Raw genomic sequence first — 21683 nt, 5'->3', positions numbered from 1 at the left:
AGCTTTGGACTGCATACTATGCATACACGTTATAGGAGCTTTTAATGAAAATTATGCCAGTTTTTTTACAGTTTCAGTGCACTCTGACTGAAACAGTAACTGCTAATAAATGAGATGTGATTGAGGGAGCTTTAATCTTTCTTTCCCAAATTACCAACATGTTTTCCCCGTTGTAGTAGTAAATTGTAGAGATTAGAAGTCATCTGATCTGTTAAAGATGGAACAATTCTTTTACAAGTATACACATAAGTCCTTAATAAGGCAGCATTATACACACCATTAATAATTTACAGGACAGAATTAGTAGTGAGTCTAGAACCTAGCTCTCCGGTGTCTTACCCAATTGTTCTGTCTTGAGCTAAAAAAAGCAGAGGTGCTAAATGAGGGTGGTGGAAAAACCCATGCTAGGGTGTACATGTAACTTACTAAAGGGGAGCACAGAAACTAACATCATGGTGGCTGAGCAGCCAGTAGAAGTATAATTCTCCATGCTTTTCTCTTCTGATTTCATGTGATAGGAGCTCTTCTCTCTGATAGTACAATCAGCTGTAAACACACAGTTGTATGTATCTTAACTATACACTTTGTGAGGTTATTGAGACACTCCGTATTATGCACTGTACTACTTTAGAAACTAGATCTCCTCTCTCTCCATGCACTATCATGATGGCTAGCATCCACTGAGGGATTCTTAGAGGTGTACTCTTGAGGACTGGAGGCCACAAACTGTATTTACCAGCCTTCCCAGCATGGCAAAAGTCATGTCTCTTTGGTCAACTGCTTGTTTGATTATGGCTCATAGCTGAAGGAGGGTTTTCCCATGACAAGTTGTTGTGGAGCAGGTGGTTGGAGGTGAATTGCTATTTCTCTCTATTGTGAACAGTTAAATTAAAAACAAAAGCAGGAAGCCAGATGCCAGAGCACATGGGTGTCTGAAAATAATGGAGAACAGTGAAGTTCTACTAAGTCCTGATCGAGTGAAGTGCCACTCAAAGTGGAATACAAGTCTGTCAGTGTATTGCATTGTGTAGATTGAACTCTGGGGAAAGGGTGTGGGGAATGGAAAAAAAAATACTGCACATGCAGGTTTGAGGTCTTAAATCAAATCTTCAGAGACAGCCTCTGACACCCAGGCTAAGCCCAATTGACTTCAGTGGGCGTAAAGGTTCACCTGCACAGATCAGATTGCAGGGGGTCATGATGTTAATAAAACAACATGGAAGCTTCCGAGGTCACTTCTGAATTGTGTGCGGTTGCAGGAACGAATAGAAAAGGCTAGACATTGTAACATATACAAAGAGCAACTTCTGGGAACAACGGACTCAACAGGGCTCCCCGTAGGTCAGCCTGAAGGGGACTCCTTATTAGCTCGTATAATCTTTGCGCTAATGGTGAGTCTGTCAGGGCTGGGACTAGAACTCAAGAGCCATAATGCCAAGCGCTCTGCTCTAATCATTAAATACCACACGCTCCTGTTCGCTTTTCTTACCCTTCACTAAGCTTGGGGAATGAAGCTAGATTGATAACTTTCATCTCCTGTTTGTAGTCCATCTTATTTCCTGGGTCCTGTATACTAGCCTGAGGCCTCGGTATAGATTTGCCACACAGCTAGGGAATGTTGAAATTTAAAAATACAAATAATTTGAACTGCATTTTTGAAGTCATGAAAAAAGTGTCTAGTCACATAAAGTTTTGTAAACCACTTTTTCTAATCTTAGAAACGCTGGCACATGAGCACAGGTCCATATAATATAAAAAAAAAAACAACCTCATTCTGGTAGATGTGGGCACGTCTTATAGCTAAAACTGATCTGTGTCCCTGACATGGGTAAGTACCTAAGTACACGGTTCTGTGTGTGAATACTGATGAGCATGTTGGCTTCATAAGCAGAAATTAATTTGTAAAACATACAGCGTTGCCAGCACTCATGATTTTATTGCAAATCTTGCAATATGTTGTGTTTTACTTAAAACCCCAGCTCCTGGATTCCTGTGAATATGTGAGAATCTCAGGTTCCTTTTTTTTTTCTTTTAAAGATAAGTTTCTAGCCTTCGTAATTGTACAGAAAAGTTTGAAAACATGCACCCTACAGGCTCGAAAACTAAAAGGCAAATACAAAGAACCCAGATGATTCTTTTTCAATCTCAGTTCAATCTCATGATTTTGTGGGTCTGATTTACGATTTTTGAATGGTTGAGGTTGGCGATATGGCTTCTGATTGCTTCCATCTCTTCAGATGCATGTTCATTCACTCTGTATGCGTCCTTTCTGAAGTGTCGCCATGTCTGCTAGCAAGGTTGGTGCTAAACACAGTTGTGTGGCTAGATGATGGAAACACAGGTTCTTTGAATCATAGACTCATAGAAGACTAGGGTTGGAAGGGACCTCAGGAGGTATCTAGTCCGATCCCCTGCTCAAAGCAGGACCAACCCCGACTAAATAAGCCCAGCCAGGGCTTTGTCAAGCCACACCTTAAAAACCTCTAAGGATGGAGATTCCACCACCTCCCTAGGTAACCCATTCCAGTGCTTCACCACCCTCCTAGTGACAAACTTTTTCCTAATACCCAACCTAGACCCACCCCCAACTGCAACTTGAGACCGTTGCTCCTTGTTCTGTCATCTGCCACCATTGAGAACAGCCTAGCTCCATTCTCCCTGGAACCCCCCTTTAGATATTTAAAGGCTGCTATCAAATGCCCCCTCATTCTTCTCTTTTGCAGACTAAACAAACCTAGTTCCCTCAGCTTCTCCTCATAAGTCCTGTGCTCCAGCCCCCTCATCATTTTTGTTGCCCTCCGCTGGACTCTCTGCAATTTGTCCACATCCTTCCTGTAGTGGGGGGCCCAAAATTGGACACGGTATTCCAAAACAGGCCTTCTTCCCTTCTCCATTTCCACACATGCCAGAATAAGTCTGTACTACGGGGATAGAAGAATTGAGCACTCTTTCTCACAGTTTGACTCCATTTCCCCCCCAAATTCCCGTAAAAAGCAAGGTTGCTGTCTGGGTAAACTATGGATGTGGACAAGAGCATGCAGCTTGATGGTTCCTACGTTCAGACGTCTGCTAGGGGTCTTTTAGCATTTCCAGTGGATCTCTAGTAGTTTTCTGCAATCCCACTTTAAATTCCTTCCTTTTGCTACCCCCACCACATGTGAAAAATCAATGAAGGACAAGGCTTATATTGTGCGGCCTCCCCTTCCATCTCTGCCTCTCATCTGTCCTGAGTGTTTGCTGATAAAGTGCAAAAACTTCATAGTCTGCACAACAGCTCAGTGGAGCGATTGGCTTGTGGATCCTTCTTGCCCACTCAACTCTGCAGATCTCCTCCCCACCAGTCGCCGCTGTGCAAAATACATACACACATCTCCCAGCCCATTCATGATTGCATGACTCCAGTCCTCATGTAACACTCTTGATATGTGTACAAGGGCAATTACCACCATTCCAACCAGTTGACATCTACTTGGGAGTAAAACTCAACCGTAGCCTGACATATCAGCCTCACCTAGAATACTGGAAAATGAAGATCTCTTTCCGTACCGCCTTGACAGGAAAACTATCCTGAATCTCCGGCCAGAAGATGCTTTGGTCTTTCCTACATCTGTATCGGCCCTGGTGTTTGCTCCAGCTGCACAGTTGCCACACTTAGCTAGTTGCCACCGCTGAATTTGGCTACCTGTGTTATTGGTGGCTGCTTGAATTCTCCAGGTTGTATGTGCTAGTTCACATAGCTCCACCAGACCTCTGCTGAGATGCCATTGCTGTTAAAGCTGCCTGCAGAACTGTGACAGATGAAACCAACCTACCACATTTCCTGTTGACCAATGCCAGATTCTTGGACAGGAAACAACATGCAGTGCCAGCTCGAAGGTCTGCTCATATGGACTATAAAATGGATAGAGAACTGGCTAGAGCATAGGGCTCAACGAGTAGTGATCAATGGCTCCATGTCTAGCTGACAACCGGTCACAAGCGGAGTTCCCCAGGGGTCGGTCCTGGGGCCGGTTTTGTTCAACATCTTTATTAATGATCTGGAGGATGGGGTAGACTGCACCCTCAGCAAGTTTGCGGACGACACTAAGCTGGGGGGAGTGGTAGATACCCTGCAAGGTAGGGATAGGATACAGAGTGACCTAAACAAACTGAAGGATTGGGCCAAAAGAAATCTGATGAGGTTCAACAAAGAAAAGTGCAGAGTCCTCCACTTAGGAAGGAAGAATCCCATGCACAGCTATAGACTGGGGACCGACGAACTGGGCAGCAGCTCTGCAGAAAAGGACCTGGGGGTAACAGTGGATGAAAAGCTGGATATGAGTCAGCAGTGTGCCCTGGTTGTCAAGAAGGCTAATAGCATATTGGGCTGCATTAGGAGGGCATTGCCAGCAGGTCACAGGAAGTGATTATTCCCCTCTATTCAGCACTGGTGAGGCCGCATTTAGAATATTGTGTCCAGTTTTGGGCCCCCCACTACAAAAAGGATGTGGACAAGTTGGAGAGAGTGCAGCGGAGGGCAACAAAAATGATGAGGGGGCTGGAGCACAGGACTTATGAGGAGAGACTGAGGGAACTGGGCTTGTTTAGTCTGCAGAAGAGAAGAATGAGGCGGGATTTGATAGCGGCTTTGAAGGGGGTTCCAGGGAGGATGGGGCTAGGCTGTTCTCGGTGGTGGCAGATGACAGAATAAGGAGCAACGGTCTCAAGTTGCAGGGCGGGAGGTCTAGGTTGGATATTAGGAAAAAGTTTGTCACTAGGAGGGTGGTGAAGCACTGGATTGGGTTACCTATGGAGGTGGTGGAATCTCCATCCTTAGAGGTTTTTAAGCTGAGGCTTGACAAAGCCCTGGTTGGGATGATATAGCTGAGGTTAGTCCTGCTTTGAGCAGGGGATTGGACTAGATACCTCCTGAGGTCCCTTCCAACTCTAATATTCTATGATTCTGTGATTCTATGATTCATATACAAGGGAGGAATCCCACTCCTGCAGAAAGGGGTGCGACACCACGGCTGAGCTTTCGACACCGCTTTGTTACAGCAGCTCATGAACTCCTGGAAGGAGCTGAAAACAGCCCTCTTACAGAGTGGAAGCATCGATGGGAAAGAGTCTACCTCATTAAGGAAATTCAGGAGTCCATTGTTGCACCTGCCTCCTTGTCCATTTGATTGTAGATCCTGGACCAGACTCAACAGGCTCTGCCTCATCCGGAGTTGCCACAACTATGCACCGGACTGACACAGTTTCCTCTCTGCACTGTGACTATGGTGCAGCATTGCAGATAGAGGCTTACATGATGGAAGAGTGCCCAACTCGACATCTGTAGAGCGATTACAACGCCTAGCCACCCTTGATACAGGGGCTATCCTCTAGTTATGGAACCTGGACATCGAGCCCTGAAGTCTGCCTACGAGAAAAAGAATGTAACACTCACCAACTCTCTTACTCCAGGATTTGCAGATTTCCAGTGAGCTGCTCCTGGCAATTAGCACCACATCTGGACTGGAACTTTTTATGATGTGTTAACATTCCATGGTAAACTCTCTGCCATGGTTCACATTCTCTCCCATCATCAGGAATGTGCTGGCTTTCATTGGCTCTCAGGGACATAGGAATTGCTACATCACATCTGAGCTGATCCATCCAGTCATATAGTGTCTCTCTGACAGTTGCTTCTACCCAGGGATTCGGAGAAAAACGACAGGGGAGCAGGAAGCAATTGTTCCAAGACCCCTTTAGAGACTTAGGGCTGGAAAAGACCTCGCAGGGCATGTCCAATCCATTGCATGTCATTCCGTAGAGATTTTTCAAGCTACAGTCCATATGTCCTGCAGTCTGTACGTCACTGTGTGACTGCTTCTGTCTCAGTGGGAAGAGTCCATTGCGCTGCAGGCTCTGCAGAGATGCTTTCTGCTAGTTACAGCCTGGTCCTGGGCTCTCTCTAGCGTTTTCAGACTGTTTTAACAAGGGAAGCTGAAAGGCCTTCCCTGCATGGTGTTCTGGCTTGTTGGGTGTCAATTCAAACTGGGCACTGAGGTGAGACCCAGATGGGAGGAGGCAGGAAACACACATGGGGAACAGCTCAGTGACCTGGAGAGCTGAGAGCAGGGGGGCTGCAGACAGCCAGGGATGATTCGGTTCTAATAAACGGACCCGGGGGAATAAGCAGCTCATGTGCCGGTAAAGATAAGTAAGACGAGAGGCATAACTACAGAGCCAGAATTGTCACTGCTTAACGCGTCCCTTCATTACCTCTCGCCCAAGCTCTCTCGTGGCCTGCACACAGGCTTAGGGCTAGGGAGGGCAGGTTGCCACGAGAAGGCTTCTCTCTTTGCAGAATATTAGCCAGCGGTGAATGTGTGTGAAAGGCCCCATTCTCTCCCATCCCCTCTCTGCATCACCTAATCTCTCAGTGAACCTGTCCATCGAGAGTGCCTGAAGCCTTCCCTCGGCCGCTGTTCTGGCAGAAGTGTGAGTGGAACTGTTCCACGGAGGCGCTGTCCCATTATCTGAGCCCTTGACCTGAGTGTCCCCCCCCCCCCCCTTGTTGACAGAGGAGCACGCTTCATTTGCGAGAGAGGGAACTGCCCACACTGCGCGTGGGCAGACTGCTGCAATTTAATCCATTTGACCCGCTCTGCAGTAGAAAGAACAGACACTTCTTCCTGGCCTCCGGCTCGAGTCGTACGTGTCAGGTTATGGCAGCTTGTCAGGACATCAGCATCTACTGCTGCCACCCCAGCCGGCACCGTTGTTATTATAGTCCAGTACTGCTCTGCCAACTACATCTTGGCACTGTGCAGCCAGAGAGGGAGACTCCACCTTGACCAGAGGAACGTGCAGTCTAAATTACAACCAGACAACACCGCTCCAACAGATCTGTCTGTCTTAGGTGTTTAGCATGCCAGTCACTCTAGTCGTTAGATGCTTGTTTGTATGCCACATATACTGAGAAACATATTCTTAGCTGGTGTAAATCAGCATGGAAGGAATTATACTTACTTAGATCCACTGAGGATTTGGCCCTGGATGACTAATCTTCAGTGATATTTATATAAATGTGTGTCTTTAAATGAATATTGTTTAAATACAGCTGTGCCATAGCTGGGCACATGGCTTCTAGCAGGAATAAAATAAGGCAGCAGTTCTCAAACTGAGAACTGGCTGAGGATGACTGGCCGGTAGTCCAGGGAGCTGGCTAGGCAGATGGGGGGACACAAGGAGGAGAGTCAGCACCAAGTTACATCATTAAAAGTTGGCTAACATGCATTAAATACATGCCCGGGGGCTGGAATGGCAAAGGAGATAATATGTACTCATGAATGGGCTGGTGTGGGGGTGAAGGGAGGGGAGGGACCTGTGAGACAACCTCTATATTTAGTTGCTGTCTACACTATGAACATATCTGGGGACCCCTGAAATAAGAGCCAGTTTCTGGCTCAGAGGAGCGTACAATCTAACAAAGCACTGAGTAAAGAGAGCGTCAAAGTGAGAGCAGGTGAAAAGTGGGGTGACAAAGGGGGGAGGAGGGAAGTGTGCAGGGGGGAGGATTTTATGATTTACCTGCCGGCCATGCACCAGACACACACACACAGTCACTGCCCCAAAGAACTTACAGTTTTGTGGTTCTGTGCTTAAAGAAGGGATTTGAATGTGCCATTTGTGGCTAGCTCTAATGACCTGGCAACCTAATAATGTCAATATCTGATGAAAACCAGCAACCCTGTCCATTGTCATGAGAAATGGGCCCAGAAAAATAGTCTTGTTTGCACACACCACATCCGAGACGCCCGTGGATCGGGAGAAAATCTGCAGGGCTGGGAGTTTTGACCATGGGTTGTTGGTGTGCTTTCCTGTGGTCAGTCACCCCACGCCCCACAGCACATCGGAGCAAAGAAAAGTAGTTTAAGTTTTGTCTCCCTAAACTGCTGCATTTGTAAAGTGGTTTTTATTAAGTAAGTTTTCCCTGTGGTGTATGTTAGCACGTGTGGTGCATTAAATGCCTATCTTCATATTGTTTCCATCAGCTGCTTTGAAGCCTGTGGGTACATTGTTCCCCCTGGGGAACGGTTAAACACTACGACATGGTGAGATTAAACGACGAGGCTACTGTGAAAATACCCGGACGGGGAAGTGCACTGGAATAAATGATGGTGAAGTGGAGATCTGGGTGCTTTGTTGTCTGCCAGCTACCATTCCCTTCCAGAACAATAACACTATTTAAAACAGATTGCCACAGCTGATCAGAGATACTATTGACAATGCCTGACCCTGCGGTCTGCCTACAAAGTCTGCTGTGGTAGAAAATGCTAACTGGCAAACGGTGCTGAAATTCAATGAAAATCCCCAAGCTCATTCTCTCTTGTACCTGGCCTGTCTGGTAGCTCTACGCTGTCACACTAAACTCAGGTTTGATTCCCACTGTGACCTGCAGAGACTGGAAGTGTAGTGGGGAGACCCTGTGATAGCAACAGGGGTAGTGGAATAGCAAAGCTAGTGTAAGTTGGTCTGGAAATGCATTGGCAAAGCTGTGTGGAGAGTCCAGGACAAAAATAGCCTTCGTTTTGCAGGTCTGGATTGAGGTGGAGTAGCTTGATATACAAATGCAGCTCTTTAAAGCTTTTTACCCATTCAGGTGCCAGGTAATTTTAGGTCTTGTTCCCAGAGGAAACTGTTGCCCTGATTTCCAGTAAATTCCTGGCCAGAAAAGTCCATGATCACCTTTTAAAACAGGTCTAGTTTGAGTTGATAATCAGAGGCCAGTTCTAGATTTTTGCGGTTAAATTTAGAAATGTTGGATTTCTGGGAAGGAGGCACCCAAGTGACGTCTCAAATTCCAGCACAATATTTCAGTTACATAAAGCTAGAGCAAATCACACATTAGCCAAGAACGTTTTGTTAACAGAGCTTCCGAATTAGTCTGTGGAAGGAACTGCCACTTTTAAAGAAAACCGTTTCCCTTCCCAGACACAATGTTTTATGCTTTAGCAGCAGTCAACTGCTTAATTCTCTGCAAACAATTTCAGTAGGTGACTTTCTTTATGGCTCAAACCTCATTTTCTTTTGTATTCATTTAGTTCCATTAAGTCTTAGCCCAGTTTTCCTTTTTTATTGGAAATTTCACAGATTCTTAATAACATTTCTTATCAGATGCATCTAACACACTAACTTGAAAATTGCTCCACCTTCCAGGAACAGCAGCCCCAACTTACTTAGCGGCAACTACCAATAATCTGCCTTAACAGTGAATTTTTAAACAAATAGCCACTGTTTGGATCAAGATGGAGCACTGCTTGTTGGAAACTCCAGTCTCTGTGGGCGGCAAGATGAAGACGGCTGTGGGGTGTACTTTCTGGGCCCCATTTTGATGTCCTCTGCTGTCCGCTAACTAGAAACATGGTGTCTCTTCAGTCATTGTATTAGAACTATCTGCCAACGACACTGTTGGCCAGTGCTCAGTCAGTACAGATTTCCTTTGTAGTCACTCACTATTTCTGTGGCTTGCAGCTATTCCACTCTGTACTATAATTTGTTGAGAGCCCACCAGCTAAGCAACGCTGTGCTTTTTCACCATCTTCGATGGGAAATCCTCAAGGAACACCAAAGTTCTGCAGGTAGTTGTGTTCATTTTTCAGTAGGTGGCTCTCTTCCCTCTGCATCGGTCCTGAGTTAACTGCTCAGCCTGCCACTAACATGCACTCTGCTGCTGGCAGAGACATCTTTTGCTTGAGATATAAAGCCAAGGCCCTGAGCATGTGTGCTCACTTAAGATCCCATGGTACTTTTTGCAAGAACAGAGGAGTTCGTGGCTAGATTCCAGCTCTGTAATTACATTCTCCCTCCCTAATTTCCTCCTGCAGTTTCATTTGGATACATTATTCTTCACTTCCTGTCCTAAAGTCCTGTTATTGTTGGGCTCTGTTAAACATCTGTCATGTTCCATCGTGGAGATGGGTGAAGTCATCCTTGTCTATTCCAAGAGCATTGGGAGATCTGTCTAATTATTGTTGGTAAAGCACTTTGAGATGCTTGGATGATAGAAACGCCACAGGTAGAATGAATAACAACGGACTACTATTAATTATTAAGCTGCTAATTAGAAATCCATTTTAAATCATTTGCTGCTGCTGTTTCTTGCTGTTTTCTTTACCGATAACTTTGATTACACTTGGGGGGATGTGCACCATTCATGATCACCACCACACCCCTGAAAGGCTGTGCCATCCCAAAGATCTCTGTCTCTGTCCTTTGCTTAATGGGAAAGCTTCAGCCATTCCACCTCCTTCCACCCACTGCCATTTTAGTAGTGGGAGCGTACAGTACAAAGCAGCAGAAGCCATAGCTCTTTCCAGGAACTGTTTGTTTTCTGGGATGTTGCAGTTATTTCAGAGGGCTCTGACTGAGGCTCCTGGGTTTGGAGGTGTTTGTAAATTCGGATGAAAAAAATCACCTGACTTTGGAGCAAGAGAAGAATTAACACCATCATCTGGTTTCTTGCTCCAGGTTAGAGGACAGCACTAGCATTGGAAAGAACATTAACATACCTGGAGATGTGCTTCCCTTAGGGAAGATTTTGTACTGTATATGTGGGCCTTCTTGACTTCATGCTGGTGTGGGGGGCAGTCATGTTCCTTTCACTGTGGCACTTTGGATACTTGATAAGACCCCAATCATTAACTATCAGGAGATAGTTGTGGGCCTACCACAGCTGTGGATCAACGTGCACCTGGGGATCAGGGAGGAGAATAGTTTTCCTGTAGGATCTTGTGGTCACTGACACCAAGAGACCTGTGAACTCTCAAGGCTGTAGAAGACTCCCTGGGTTGACGTTCTTGCTAGCAGATATTTCAGAGCTACTAAAGCTGGGATGCTGAATTATGTCAAATTTGATTGAAAATAAGTCTCTCAGTGCTTGTGTGCTACAGGAGATATCTGAAGTGCTATAATTGTTGTTAATGCAACAATTCTTAGCAAAGTGTGTACACAAAGGGGATTAAGTATGGAGCTTCACCTGAATTTTGTTTTCGTTTTTACCATTTCCATTTCCAAGTAATTTTTTTCATGACACCCATCATAGTGACTTCCTCTGCTCTCCTTTGAAGCAGAAAAAGTCACTGCAGGATAGGTAAGAACTGTTCTCTTCTAGAAGTTAGTGTTTGGGAAGTCTGGGAAGTCTGGGAATGTGTATTGCAAAGGAGGGTCACAGAGGCATTTCTCTTACAGGGTGTGCGTCTGAACTTTTATACAATCCACAGACCTTTTGCCCTTACAGCAGTCTGAAAGCAAGGTAACTTGGAATGATGTTCATTAATGATATAAATCAGTTTAGTGGGTGACCTGGCCTGGGGGTGAGGAGGAGGTCTTGCATTACTTATTCCACTGGTCAGATACTCATTCCTTCTCACTCCTTTCTTGGCGAAATTTTTAAAGATAATCAGGATTGCGAAGGGCTCGCACAACTCTAATGCTCTAATACGGGCCATTCCCAAATGGATCCTGAAATTGGGCTAAAATTCACTATGATCCTATAAGAATTAAAAAGAAAAGAGTTGAACTGTCTGCCTCTTTTGAACCCGGGCAGCTAGGCGTTCTGGGATCTATACCTCTGCGAGCTTCCTCTTCTTTGGGTGTGTTGATGTCTTTGATACACGTCCACAAGGAGACAGAGTGATTAGAACAATAGCCTTAAAGTAGATGTCAGAGCCCAGGTCATTCAGCCCAGGCTGCGGGGCTAAAACTAGCTGGGTAGACATTCAGGCTCAGCTGTGCCAGGTGCCTTTTATTGCAATGTAGACATACCCAAAGTGGCTAGGATGACTGGTCCCCAGGCCAGGGGTGAAGATCCATGTAAGATTCAAAATAATCAAGTGATTCAAAATGATCTTTTCCCCCCAATCACCTGGTGGTGATGTCTCAAGTGGAGGAAGAGTTGAACATGGATACAGAGATGTTACTGACACACGCACACAAATCGCTCATCATTGTAAACTCTCGACATCATTTTCTTCCCCTTGTTGTTTTTTTTAGTGCTTTGTTCCACATTTTGGAAGGCTGGACACTAGTTTGTGATACAGCCAGTTTGACTGCCCAGAAGCTTGGTACCGATGCCTGGCGTGGGGGAGAAGAGTTAATTGATTGAGACAGAGTTGTGCCAAATCACTTTGCCTATTCTTCATTAAGCCTAAACTATTTTATTTTTAAAACCAGTACAGTGAAAGCTGCCAGATTGGCAGCCATGGGTCCTGATATCCTTCAGTTATCCACAGAACAGGTTCACCCCCAGACAAAAGCAGTGCAAACAATACCCCACCACGGAACCACACCCTGACTTCAAGGGTCCACCGTGATGGGGTAGAGGAGAATTCAGTCTCCATTGCTTACTCAGTCCATTCGATTCCATGCTGAAGACTCTTATGTATGGCCACCCTTCCTCCCTCACCTCATTCATACCACACGTAAAGACTCGTATCTGCAGCATCACCTATAGTGATCACTTTAAAAAAAAGAGAAAGAGAGAGAAAAAATTAAACCACTAAAACATGCATACCGTAGTGAACGGCTAAGGAAGTGCATCTCTGTAACCCTTCCTGGCCACTCCCTTTCCTACTATGTGCTTTTCTCTTCATGTCCATCATGGAGACTGTACTGTCTCTGTAGCGTGTTCCCATTTCCTGTATGTTTCCTGTGATTCCCCAGGTGCACTTGTAAGCCATATCCTTGTGTCTCTCTGTCCTACCCGTCAATCCATCAGCATACGAGCAGCTGTCAAGTCCTTGGCCTTTTTTCTGAGACTGCCGACAAAGGGACAAATTAGCGCCCATTTCTGCTGCGTGCTGGCACCCAGACACCTGTCCACTAGTAACCAGTTTAAGTCCCACTAACTCATATGCCACCAAGCAGTTGTCAGTGGGAATAATGACTTTTGGTTCTTAGGGGCCTGGGTTTGATTCTAGCCAGTGGCCATGATCCAAGAGGCTCTGACCCCTATTATTATTACTCCTCTGGGCCATCCAATCATTAGAAATATTGTAAAAGTTCCCCATGCAGATGGGCTTTTAATTCATTTCCTGTTGATCTTGGGTGAGGAGCACTTCCCCTTAAAGTTACAGTGAGTAGAGGAGTTGGGCTGATGACAAGGTGTGCAGCTCTCACCGATAATTTATGAAGATTAACAGCACTTTCCTAGGGATACCATTGGAGGTTTGGGCCCTGCATTCGCGAGTCGTTCAGAAGTAACTGATGGATAGCGCTGCTTTTGATAGCTCTTTTATAGTCCAGTGCAGCTGTATGAAAATCAACTGCAAAGGCAACTTAATTTTGTTTATCTTTAATTTTGGCTTTGGTTAACAGATGTTTTCCGGGTACTATAGTAGCCAGCTTAATTTGTTTTTCCTATAATGTGTAGCTGATATCTTCAGTCAACGAACTGATTAGTAAGTAAATCCTATTTTTTTTTTAAAGAGTAGGCTTCGTACTGCTCACAAATGTCAACTCTCAAGATCAAGAATGTTGTTATTGCTAGGTTTGACTTGTGCACCCATTGGCTTGCTACAGAGAGTGAATTATTCTGTGTTGTCCTGGGAACGTAAGAGGTAAATGCACAGACTGTCACTGCTGGGTGCGCTAAAATCCTGGTTAAGGTCACAATACACAGAAGGAGCTTGGGGTTTCATCCTATGGGATTTTGTCCATCTCTTAGCCTTATGGCTGCAGTGTTTGGCATGATTTAGGCTGAGTGGCCGTCTTTGCTCAGGAGTGACTGAAAGTGTTGCTCCACAGACCAGAGGTGTGTTTGGAGAGCTGTCACAGGGCTGGAATAGCGGAGGTTGCCGTGGGGCAGGATTGTGCGATGCTGATAGAATGGTGTGGAAGGGCTTACACAAGCCCTGCTTGCACGATTCATAGCTAGCTCTTGTAAACTGTGCCACTCACCCCTTTTGAGCACCAGATTGATTCTCAGCTAGACAAAATTAAAACAACAACAAAAATTGTATTACCGATAGTACCAGATAAACCCCAGTATTGGCAATGAAAGCTTTAATTTAAAATGCTTAGCAAACTATATGAGAGTTTTAAAGACTAATCAGATTTCTTGTACATCCAATCCTATCTTTGTATCTCTGCAGAAATCTTTGTGGGTTTCAGTTGCATCTTATTTTCCATCTGTTGTAATGGTATAATGAGTGTTCCTATTGCTACTTTAATTTAACTGTAGTATCTTCTACAACATTCAGCTGCTTACGTTAAAGATGTCGCTTATCAGGGCAAACTTGAACCACTTAATAGCTTGGGCTAGTTTGATAAAAACATTTTGACAGCAATTTGTGATTTTCTTCTCCTCCAGCGTTCTAGTATCCCTCTAGGAGATGGTGCTCCACACACACTGATAAAAATACTAAAATGTAGAAATTCTGATGGTCTAAAAATATTTTTCAGAGTAAGGGTTGCTTAGTAACTGGGCATGTACTAGTGTGACAAGAGTCTTGATCTTTACCTTAACTTCTTAGTACCTGTGGAGAGACAGACACAAAGATGGTTGACCCATGTATTTAGTCTGAAGTTAATTATAATACTTATATAGCACTTTGTGTCCCTAGATTTCAGAATGCTTTGCGAAGGAGGTCGTTATCACGAAGTTCAGACTCCTTCCCATTCATCATCTCTTGTGTCCCATGAATCGTGTCTATACAAGACAAAAAGACATTGCAGAAAAGAGGGCTTCACATTCATGATTCTTTACATCCACACACAACCACCATCCCAGCTGTTTCACAAGCATTGGTTGACCAGTTCCCTGTACCAGGTGGGGTAAGGTATTGGCTCAGGCCTGGCTGATCCAGTGCAGTCTGTGATGGTTTCTTCCCATCATGCGGCGGAAGACATAGGTAATGTAGTTGCAGCTGTTCAGCTGCTCCTCTCGACTCCATCCCATGATTTAGTGCCACACGCTTGGAAATGAGTCGATGCTTCCAACCTGAGTGCCAGCCATTACTTCAGGAGTCCCAGAGTTCCCGTCGTAAGGCATGTTGGGCGAATGTACCCAAATTGCTCTGGCTGAGCGAGTGTTGCTGAAGAGATGTGTGCCGAATAAAGTGAGGTGGCAAACCAGTTCATGCAATCATTCCTGCCCCAGTTTTCTGACTCTATGGCACTGCTCACATCCCACCAGAGAGAGGGGTTCGCTCTGGTTGGTTTCTCCTCTCCGCCTGACATCCTTAGCGTTTGTTGTATGGTACCCAAAGCATGGTAGTGCTTTAGAATTAGGAGAGGATCATCTTTGGTCATTGGTGTGCCTCTGTCCTTTTGGGGTTCTTTTTTGTGTGTGGATGTGCTGTTTAAAGTAAAAGGGGATCCTTGAGGGGGGTCTCTAGCCAGCCATCTAGGCTGAGGTGGAAATATTACATCTGACCAAAACCAAGCAAAGAAAGAGCCGGGTTGTGACCATTGCACATGAAAAACAAAGCAGTTGAAACCTGCTGGGGATTGGGTGGGAGCAGCAGAACCAGCCTGGAAAATAGTCCCAGCCAATAAGGTCTGATGTAAGCCCTATATGACGATATTTTGCCTCTTTTTCTTAACGGATCCTGTATGTGTCATGTACATACGCGGAGGAGGTTAAATGAATAATCATCTTTGACACGGTTTCGTTGTATGGAACATTCCAGTTAGGAATTTGTTAAGAGACATAATATAAAATCTGCTGCTCCAGGCTGAAATAGTTGGGCAATTCATCAGTGGCTGTTCTCACTCCCCTCCTCCCTGTGAGTTGTATTGAACTTCCATGTCACTGAATAGTTTGCTTCCAAGATCTTGGTGAAATCAGTTTTTTCCTCCCCACTTCCGAAGATACATATTTGCTTGGGAACGGACAGCATGAATGTCAAGTGTCCCTGATTTCAAGAGACATCACACAGTTCAGCCTCAAAGTCATCAGCGTACCACACAGATTTGATATCTCCACACTTCCTGTTGATCCTTATTTAGAATCATGAAGCTGATGTTATAGAAAGAGTCGTTGACACTAGAGGAAAGGAATTCCACGGCACTTTGCTTCCTGGGTAAATCACTATTTGTGTCCCCCTCATTTTGAGTCTCTGTCACTCACTGCGTCTCACTTTTGGACCTTGTCAGGCTGAGAGATCTGATTGGTAGTAGGAATCGTTTTCTGGAAAGGCTTCCTTGCAGGCAAGCCATGGAGATGAAAAACAATACAATAGAAAAAGCCATCCTAGATCAATAGCCGCAATCTGATGCCCGCGCACCAAGCTGTACAGTATGTTCTTCAGTAGTGAGACTGAGCTAGGACACTGTGCCCTGTAGATGCTCTATTAGCACAAATATCGTATGTGAGAGTCAGCAAAACACAGATCCTAAAGAGGCCGGAGCAAGGTAGAGGCAGAACAATACTAGGGGCAATGGGAGGAAATTGCCAAAAGTTTAGACTGAACATCAGGAAAGATATATTACCAGGGCGACACTAGATTAGCAAAGCAGATGAAAACTGCTTCGGTCACCTCCATCTAGAGTGGACAAAGCCCTGGAGAACATACTGTGAGGAGAAGTCCTGCCCCGTTCCCCAGGAAAAGCCTCCTAGGTGTCTTCACCTCCAACTTCTGTTGCTCATCGGGATTTTTAAAACAATGCCAAAGATTGGATTTTGGACTAACAGTGAAGATGAGTCAACTTCCCTGGGCTTATTGCAGCTCAGAAGGTCTTTAATATCATATGCTGTTTTATCACCTGAAGATGCCCAGGGCAGCTGAAGGGTGAGCGGCAGCTTGACTGGAGTGTATTTGTGTTTGTCAGTTTAACTCAGGACCCTTAGTGCTTCGCCAATGTACGTTTGAGGTGTACAGCATCAAGGGAACCATTTAATCCAACTAGCAAAAGAGGATCTTAAGCACGCAGACAGTCACGTGACAACAATAGTTAACGGGTCACTGCCAGCCCAGCTTGCAGGACAGAGGTGTCCAAATGCCCAACTTAAGGGCCGTTGATAATTACAATAACCTATTAAATGTCTATTTTTACGGTAGCAGTCAGCGGTGCAGGTCAGGGCGGGAGCCTGTTGTGCTAGGTGCTCTGCAGACAGTCTGTCCCAAAGAGCTAAGAACACCAGCAATGGTTGAAGATTGAAGGAGAAATAATCGAAATGGTTGTTTTATATATAACACATTTCTTTCTTTTTTTGTAATTAGACAAATGCTGACTTCTCTAACCGCTTCCCCACCTGTAATCCCTAAGCGCTGGCTGCTTTCTTGTGGGCATCATGACTGGGACTTAACAGGGCAGTCAGCAGTTGTACTCCTTTCACAAAAAGCAAAGCAGGGTTCATCTGCTCTCAGCCGGTGTGTGGAGATCTCGGCTCCCCACACTTCTGGCATGCATTGTGACTTGGCTGCTCTGACCAAGTGAGTATTGCACGGTGGGACCTGTGATCTCTTCTTGGCACACTTCCGAATTAGTGAGTAGCTGTGGATCACACTGTAACTCATCGCTCTTGCTTTGTTTTGGGGACAAGTAATTAGAAAAGAGTTCATTTAAAATATTGGCTGCACTTGGTAGGTCGTGATGTTGAGACCTGGCCTGATTGTAACGCAGCTGCCATTAACTCCAGTGGGAGTGCAACACCTCTGGAAACTCAGGCCTGTTGTTGTTTGAAAGTAACTATTTGGCTACCAGCGGGATCCTTGCAGTCACCTAGTACAGGGCCCCGGAGCTGGATTTCTGTCACTGGTTGAGGCACAGGCATGTGGAGAGAGAGATGAACAGTTTTCCTATTATTTATTTGTGTTTAACGTGGCCCCGAAAGGCCCCAAGCAGGGATCAGGACCCTGTTGTGCGAGGAGCTGTGCACACACCCACCCATGCATGCATGCGCGCGCACGTGCGCACACGCACACACACACACACACACAAGATCTGCTTGGATTTCACATTTCTTTGATTCCTTGTTTTTGTACTGACTTAAAAAAGACAAAGAAGCCACAAACTCACCCTTTTTGTAAGGGTTAAATTTCAACAAAGCTCAAGAGTCGTGTTCACGCTGAAATGTCATCAGTTGTGCGCTAGTCTTGTAAAGCTCTCTGAGTTTGCAGTGGCCTCTGATCCTCTTAACACCGTCTTGGCCCGGTGGGGTGAGTCGCTGGCTGTGTACTGGTTTAAGTGGACCTAACCTTCTTGTTACTTTTCCCTGCCCAAATCCAACGCCACTGCCTTGTATTAGGGGATTGCCTGGATCCCAGGGGGTAATTAATGAGTTGCTTTCAAAAAGAGGCAAATGAGGGTTGCACCGTAAAATGGAAATATTAAAGTGTGCATCACACCTTATTACTCCTGCATCCTTGGGCGCTGAGCACCCGGAGTGCTGTAAAGAGGCGTGGTTATAAATAACGAAGGTAATTAACGCAGTCTGTTGTAGCTGGGCACCCAGGAGAGAGCTATCTGGGTGCTCTAACAGGGAGCCTTTACCATCTCCCAGGGGTTGGGTTTTCAGCTCTGTGTCAGGAAGGTATATATATATAAAAGAGTGTCGAAAAACGAGGTTTTTGCTGGTTGCAGCTGAAGATAAAAAGGCACAAACAATGCTCCATGTGTTGGATACATTTCTCTATTATTATTCCACAGACTGTAGGATGTTCAGATGTATTGTCTTCCAGCTTTTAACGACAGGGAGCTGGGATTTTTAAGGTTGCTTCCATCTGCACCCAATTATAAAAAAGCCATCAAAAAAGCTATTTACTAGCTGTCAATTCAGAACGACTTCAGAAAGCAGCTCCTCCACCTCCAATGATAGCGTCCCCACAGTCACTTAGCGCTAGGAAGTTGTGGGTAAGAGGTACATTAAAACAGCCTGACATCAATCCAGCCTGTTAATCCTGTAATTTGGAGATGGTTCTACCTGTAACAGCTCAGAAAAGCTTCAGGGGTGTTTGGTGTGGCTTTTAAAAGCACTTCAGGCACCCAGTTTTCAGTTTAAAGTACATTAACCCCACACAAGGGCCTTTCATTTGGTAGCACTCAGTGTCTCCACTCAGGATTGGGGTCCCATTGTGCCAGGCATGGTGTACAAACATACAGGAAGATATGATCCCTCCCCCAAAGAGCATCAAGACAGACACAGGATGGGGGAACGGGATATAAAATGAGGGCGGAGTGCTCGGGGCACACGGCCGTTATTAATCAGGGCTTGGTACTCCATGTTTTGTGTAACACACGCCCTTTATACACATTTACCCTATACGTCTTCGTATGGATTGTGGGGGGGGAAGAGAAGGGAACAGACACTGAGTTGGATGGCGACGAAGAGGGAAATAGGGGGAGGAGGAGGTAGGGGAGGTTGGGCAGCTGAAGGGGCTGTAGAGGAAGTAGGAGACAGGCCGGTAGAAGCTGGTGATACCACAGCAAACAAGGAAAGAAAATTTAGAGTCCACGTTTCAGAGGTGAGGGAATCATGGTGTCAGGCAGCTGGGAAGGCTCCTCCCATCTTCTGCTGGTGGAATCACTGTTCTGAGAGGGTCTGGGGAGCAGGTAGGTCCTGGGGAAATGGGAGGCCCCAAATTCCCTGCTTAAACCAAAGTGAGGCGTAAACTGTCACTGACATCCAACATACCTTGCTCCGCTTCCCACACACTCCCCCTTCTGTTAAAGGGCAGGACCACTGGCCAGGGCACGCAGGAAACACCTGCTTCTGTTGTGGCCCCTTTTGGGGCATATGCATCGTGAAACCCAAGGCTTAGCACAGGATACACCCAATCAGTGTGACTGATACATCTCAGTATGGGAGGCAGACCAGCTGGTACCACATGAACCTTCAGGGACTGTATTTCAGCCAGATCAGTTTTGGTAATTAGAAGGGAGAATAACCAAACCTATTACAAACCTAGGCTGCCGCGCTGCCGTTCTCTCTCCACCACCTCCGCACACTCTTACGCTGGGCAGTAGCGGTGCTCTGCACCCACTACCAGCGCCAAAGCACAATGTGCATAGCCAGGCCAGCGATGGTGTCAGTGTTGTATTGTATTCATTTGTTTCAGCCATTTTTATGGCGGCCATCACCACTGCCTCTGGGCACATTGAACATGGGTTGCATTAAGACGTCAGTCATTGCCATACATAGGGAGCTAATTATCTGTAAACCCCTCAAACCCCCCCCCAACCGGCACAAGGAATCGAAAATAGACAAATCAGGAAGGATGCAGTTAGAGGTGATGAGGGAAGCTAAGCCAATGGCTATGTGAGGATTTGGCCTGGAGGTTTTGAACTTACATAAATTCCAGGTGGAAGGTTGTTCTATTTGCACTGAGCAGCACAGTACAGGGAGGCGGTGAGCAGCCCTCAGTGGCGAAAGAGCAGGTTCAGGACTATTTAGAAAGGCTGGACACACATAAGACCACGGGGCCGGATGCAATGCATCCAAGGTGCTGAGGGAGTTGGCTGATGTGATTGCAGAGCCATTGGCTATTATCTTTGAAAACTCGTGGTGATCGGGGGAAGTCTTGGACGATTGGAAACAGGTAAATACACAGAGCCCTTCTTCAAAAAAGGGAAGGAGGAGGAACTGGTGAATTACAGACCGGTCAGCCTCACCTCAGTCCCCGGAAAAATCATGGAGCAGGTCCTCAAGGAATCCATTCTGAGGCACTTGGAAGAGAGGAAGGTGATCAGGAACAGTCAACATGGATTCACCCAGGGCAAATCATGCCTGACCAACCTGATCACCTTCTATGATGAGATGACTGGCTCTGTGGATGTCGGGAAAGCAGTGGACTTGATATACCTTGACATTAGCAAAGCTTTTGATACAGTCTCCCACAGTATTCTTATCAGCAAGTTACAGAAGTATGGGTTGGATGAATGGACTATAAGGTGGATAGAGAGCTGGCTAGATCATCCGGCTCAACAGCTCAGTGTCAGCCGGTAACAGGCAGAGTGCCCCAAGGGTCAGTCCTGACGCCGATTTTGTTCAACATCTTCATTAATAATCTGGAGGATGGGGTAGATTGCACCCTCAGCAAGTTTGCAGATGACACTAAGGTGGGAGGAGTGGTAGATATCCTGGAAGGTAGAGATAGGATACAGAGTGACCTAGACAAATTGGAGGATTGAGCCAAAAGAAATCTGATGAGGTTCACCAAGGACAAATGCAAAGTCCTGCACTTAGGATGGAAGAATCCCCTGGACCGGGGACTGACGGGCTAGGCAACAGTTTGGCAGAGAAGGACCTTGGTTTACTGTGGACAAGAAGCTAGATATGAGACAACAGTGTGCCCTTATTGCCAAGAAAGTTAATGGCACCTGGGGCTACATTAGTAGGAGCATTGCCAGCAGATTGAGGGAAGTGATTATTCCCCTCTATTTGGCACTTGAGGCCTCATTTGGAGTATTGTGTCCAGTTTTGGGTCCCCCACTCCAGAAAGAATGTGGACAAATTTGAGAAAATCCAGAGGAGGGCAGCAAAAATGATTAGGGGCCTGGAGCATAAGACTTATGAGGAGAGGCTGAAGGAACTAAGCTTGTTTAGCCTGCAGAAGAGAAGAATGAGGGGGGATTTGATAGCAGCCTTCAACTACCTGAAGGGGGTTCCAGGGAGGCTGAAGCTAGGCTGTTCTCAGTGGTGGCAGATGACGGAAGAAGGAGCAACGGTCTCAAGTTGCAGTGGGGAAGGTCTAGGTTGGATATTAGGA

At 45.8% G+C, this 21683-nt stretch overlaps 1 protein-coding gene across 2 annotated transcripts in view; it reads left to right on the top strand.

The window, feature by feature from the left end:
* ZC3H3 (zinc finger CCCH-type containing 3) overlaps window positions 1–21683 on the top strand; it is a 318307-nt gene that overhangs the window by 245810 nt on the left and 50814 nt on the right. The window contains exon 10 of one of the 2 annotated variants that reach the window (XM_067560072.1): window positions 8025–8160. The exons of the other annotated variant lie outside the window; for it this stretch is intronic. Coding sequence (XP_067416173.1) covers window positions 8025–8033 — 9 coding nt within the window. The 3' untranslated portion in view covers window positions 8034–8160. Of the gene's footprint in view, window positions 1–8024; window positions 8161–21683 lie in introns of those variants that run through there. 2 annotated transcript variants of the gene reach the window in all.

Source organism: Emydura macquarii, unplaced genomic scaffold (genome assembly GCF_026122565.2).
Source record: "Emydura macquarii macquarii isolate MOO-44397 ecotype Brisbane River unplaced genomic scaffold, CSIRO-AGI_Emac_v2 contig_2246, whole genome shotgun sequence".
Classification (NCBI taxonomy): Eukaryota; Metazoa; Chordata; order Testudines; family Chelidae; genus Emydura; species Emydura macquarii.
The sequence above is the reverse complement of the archived record's forward strand: the minus strand, read 5'-3'. Positions and strand labels throughout refer to the sequence as shown.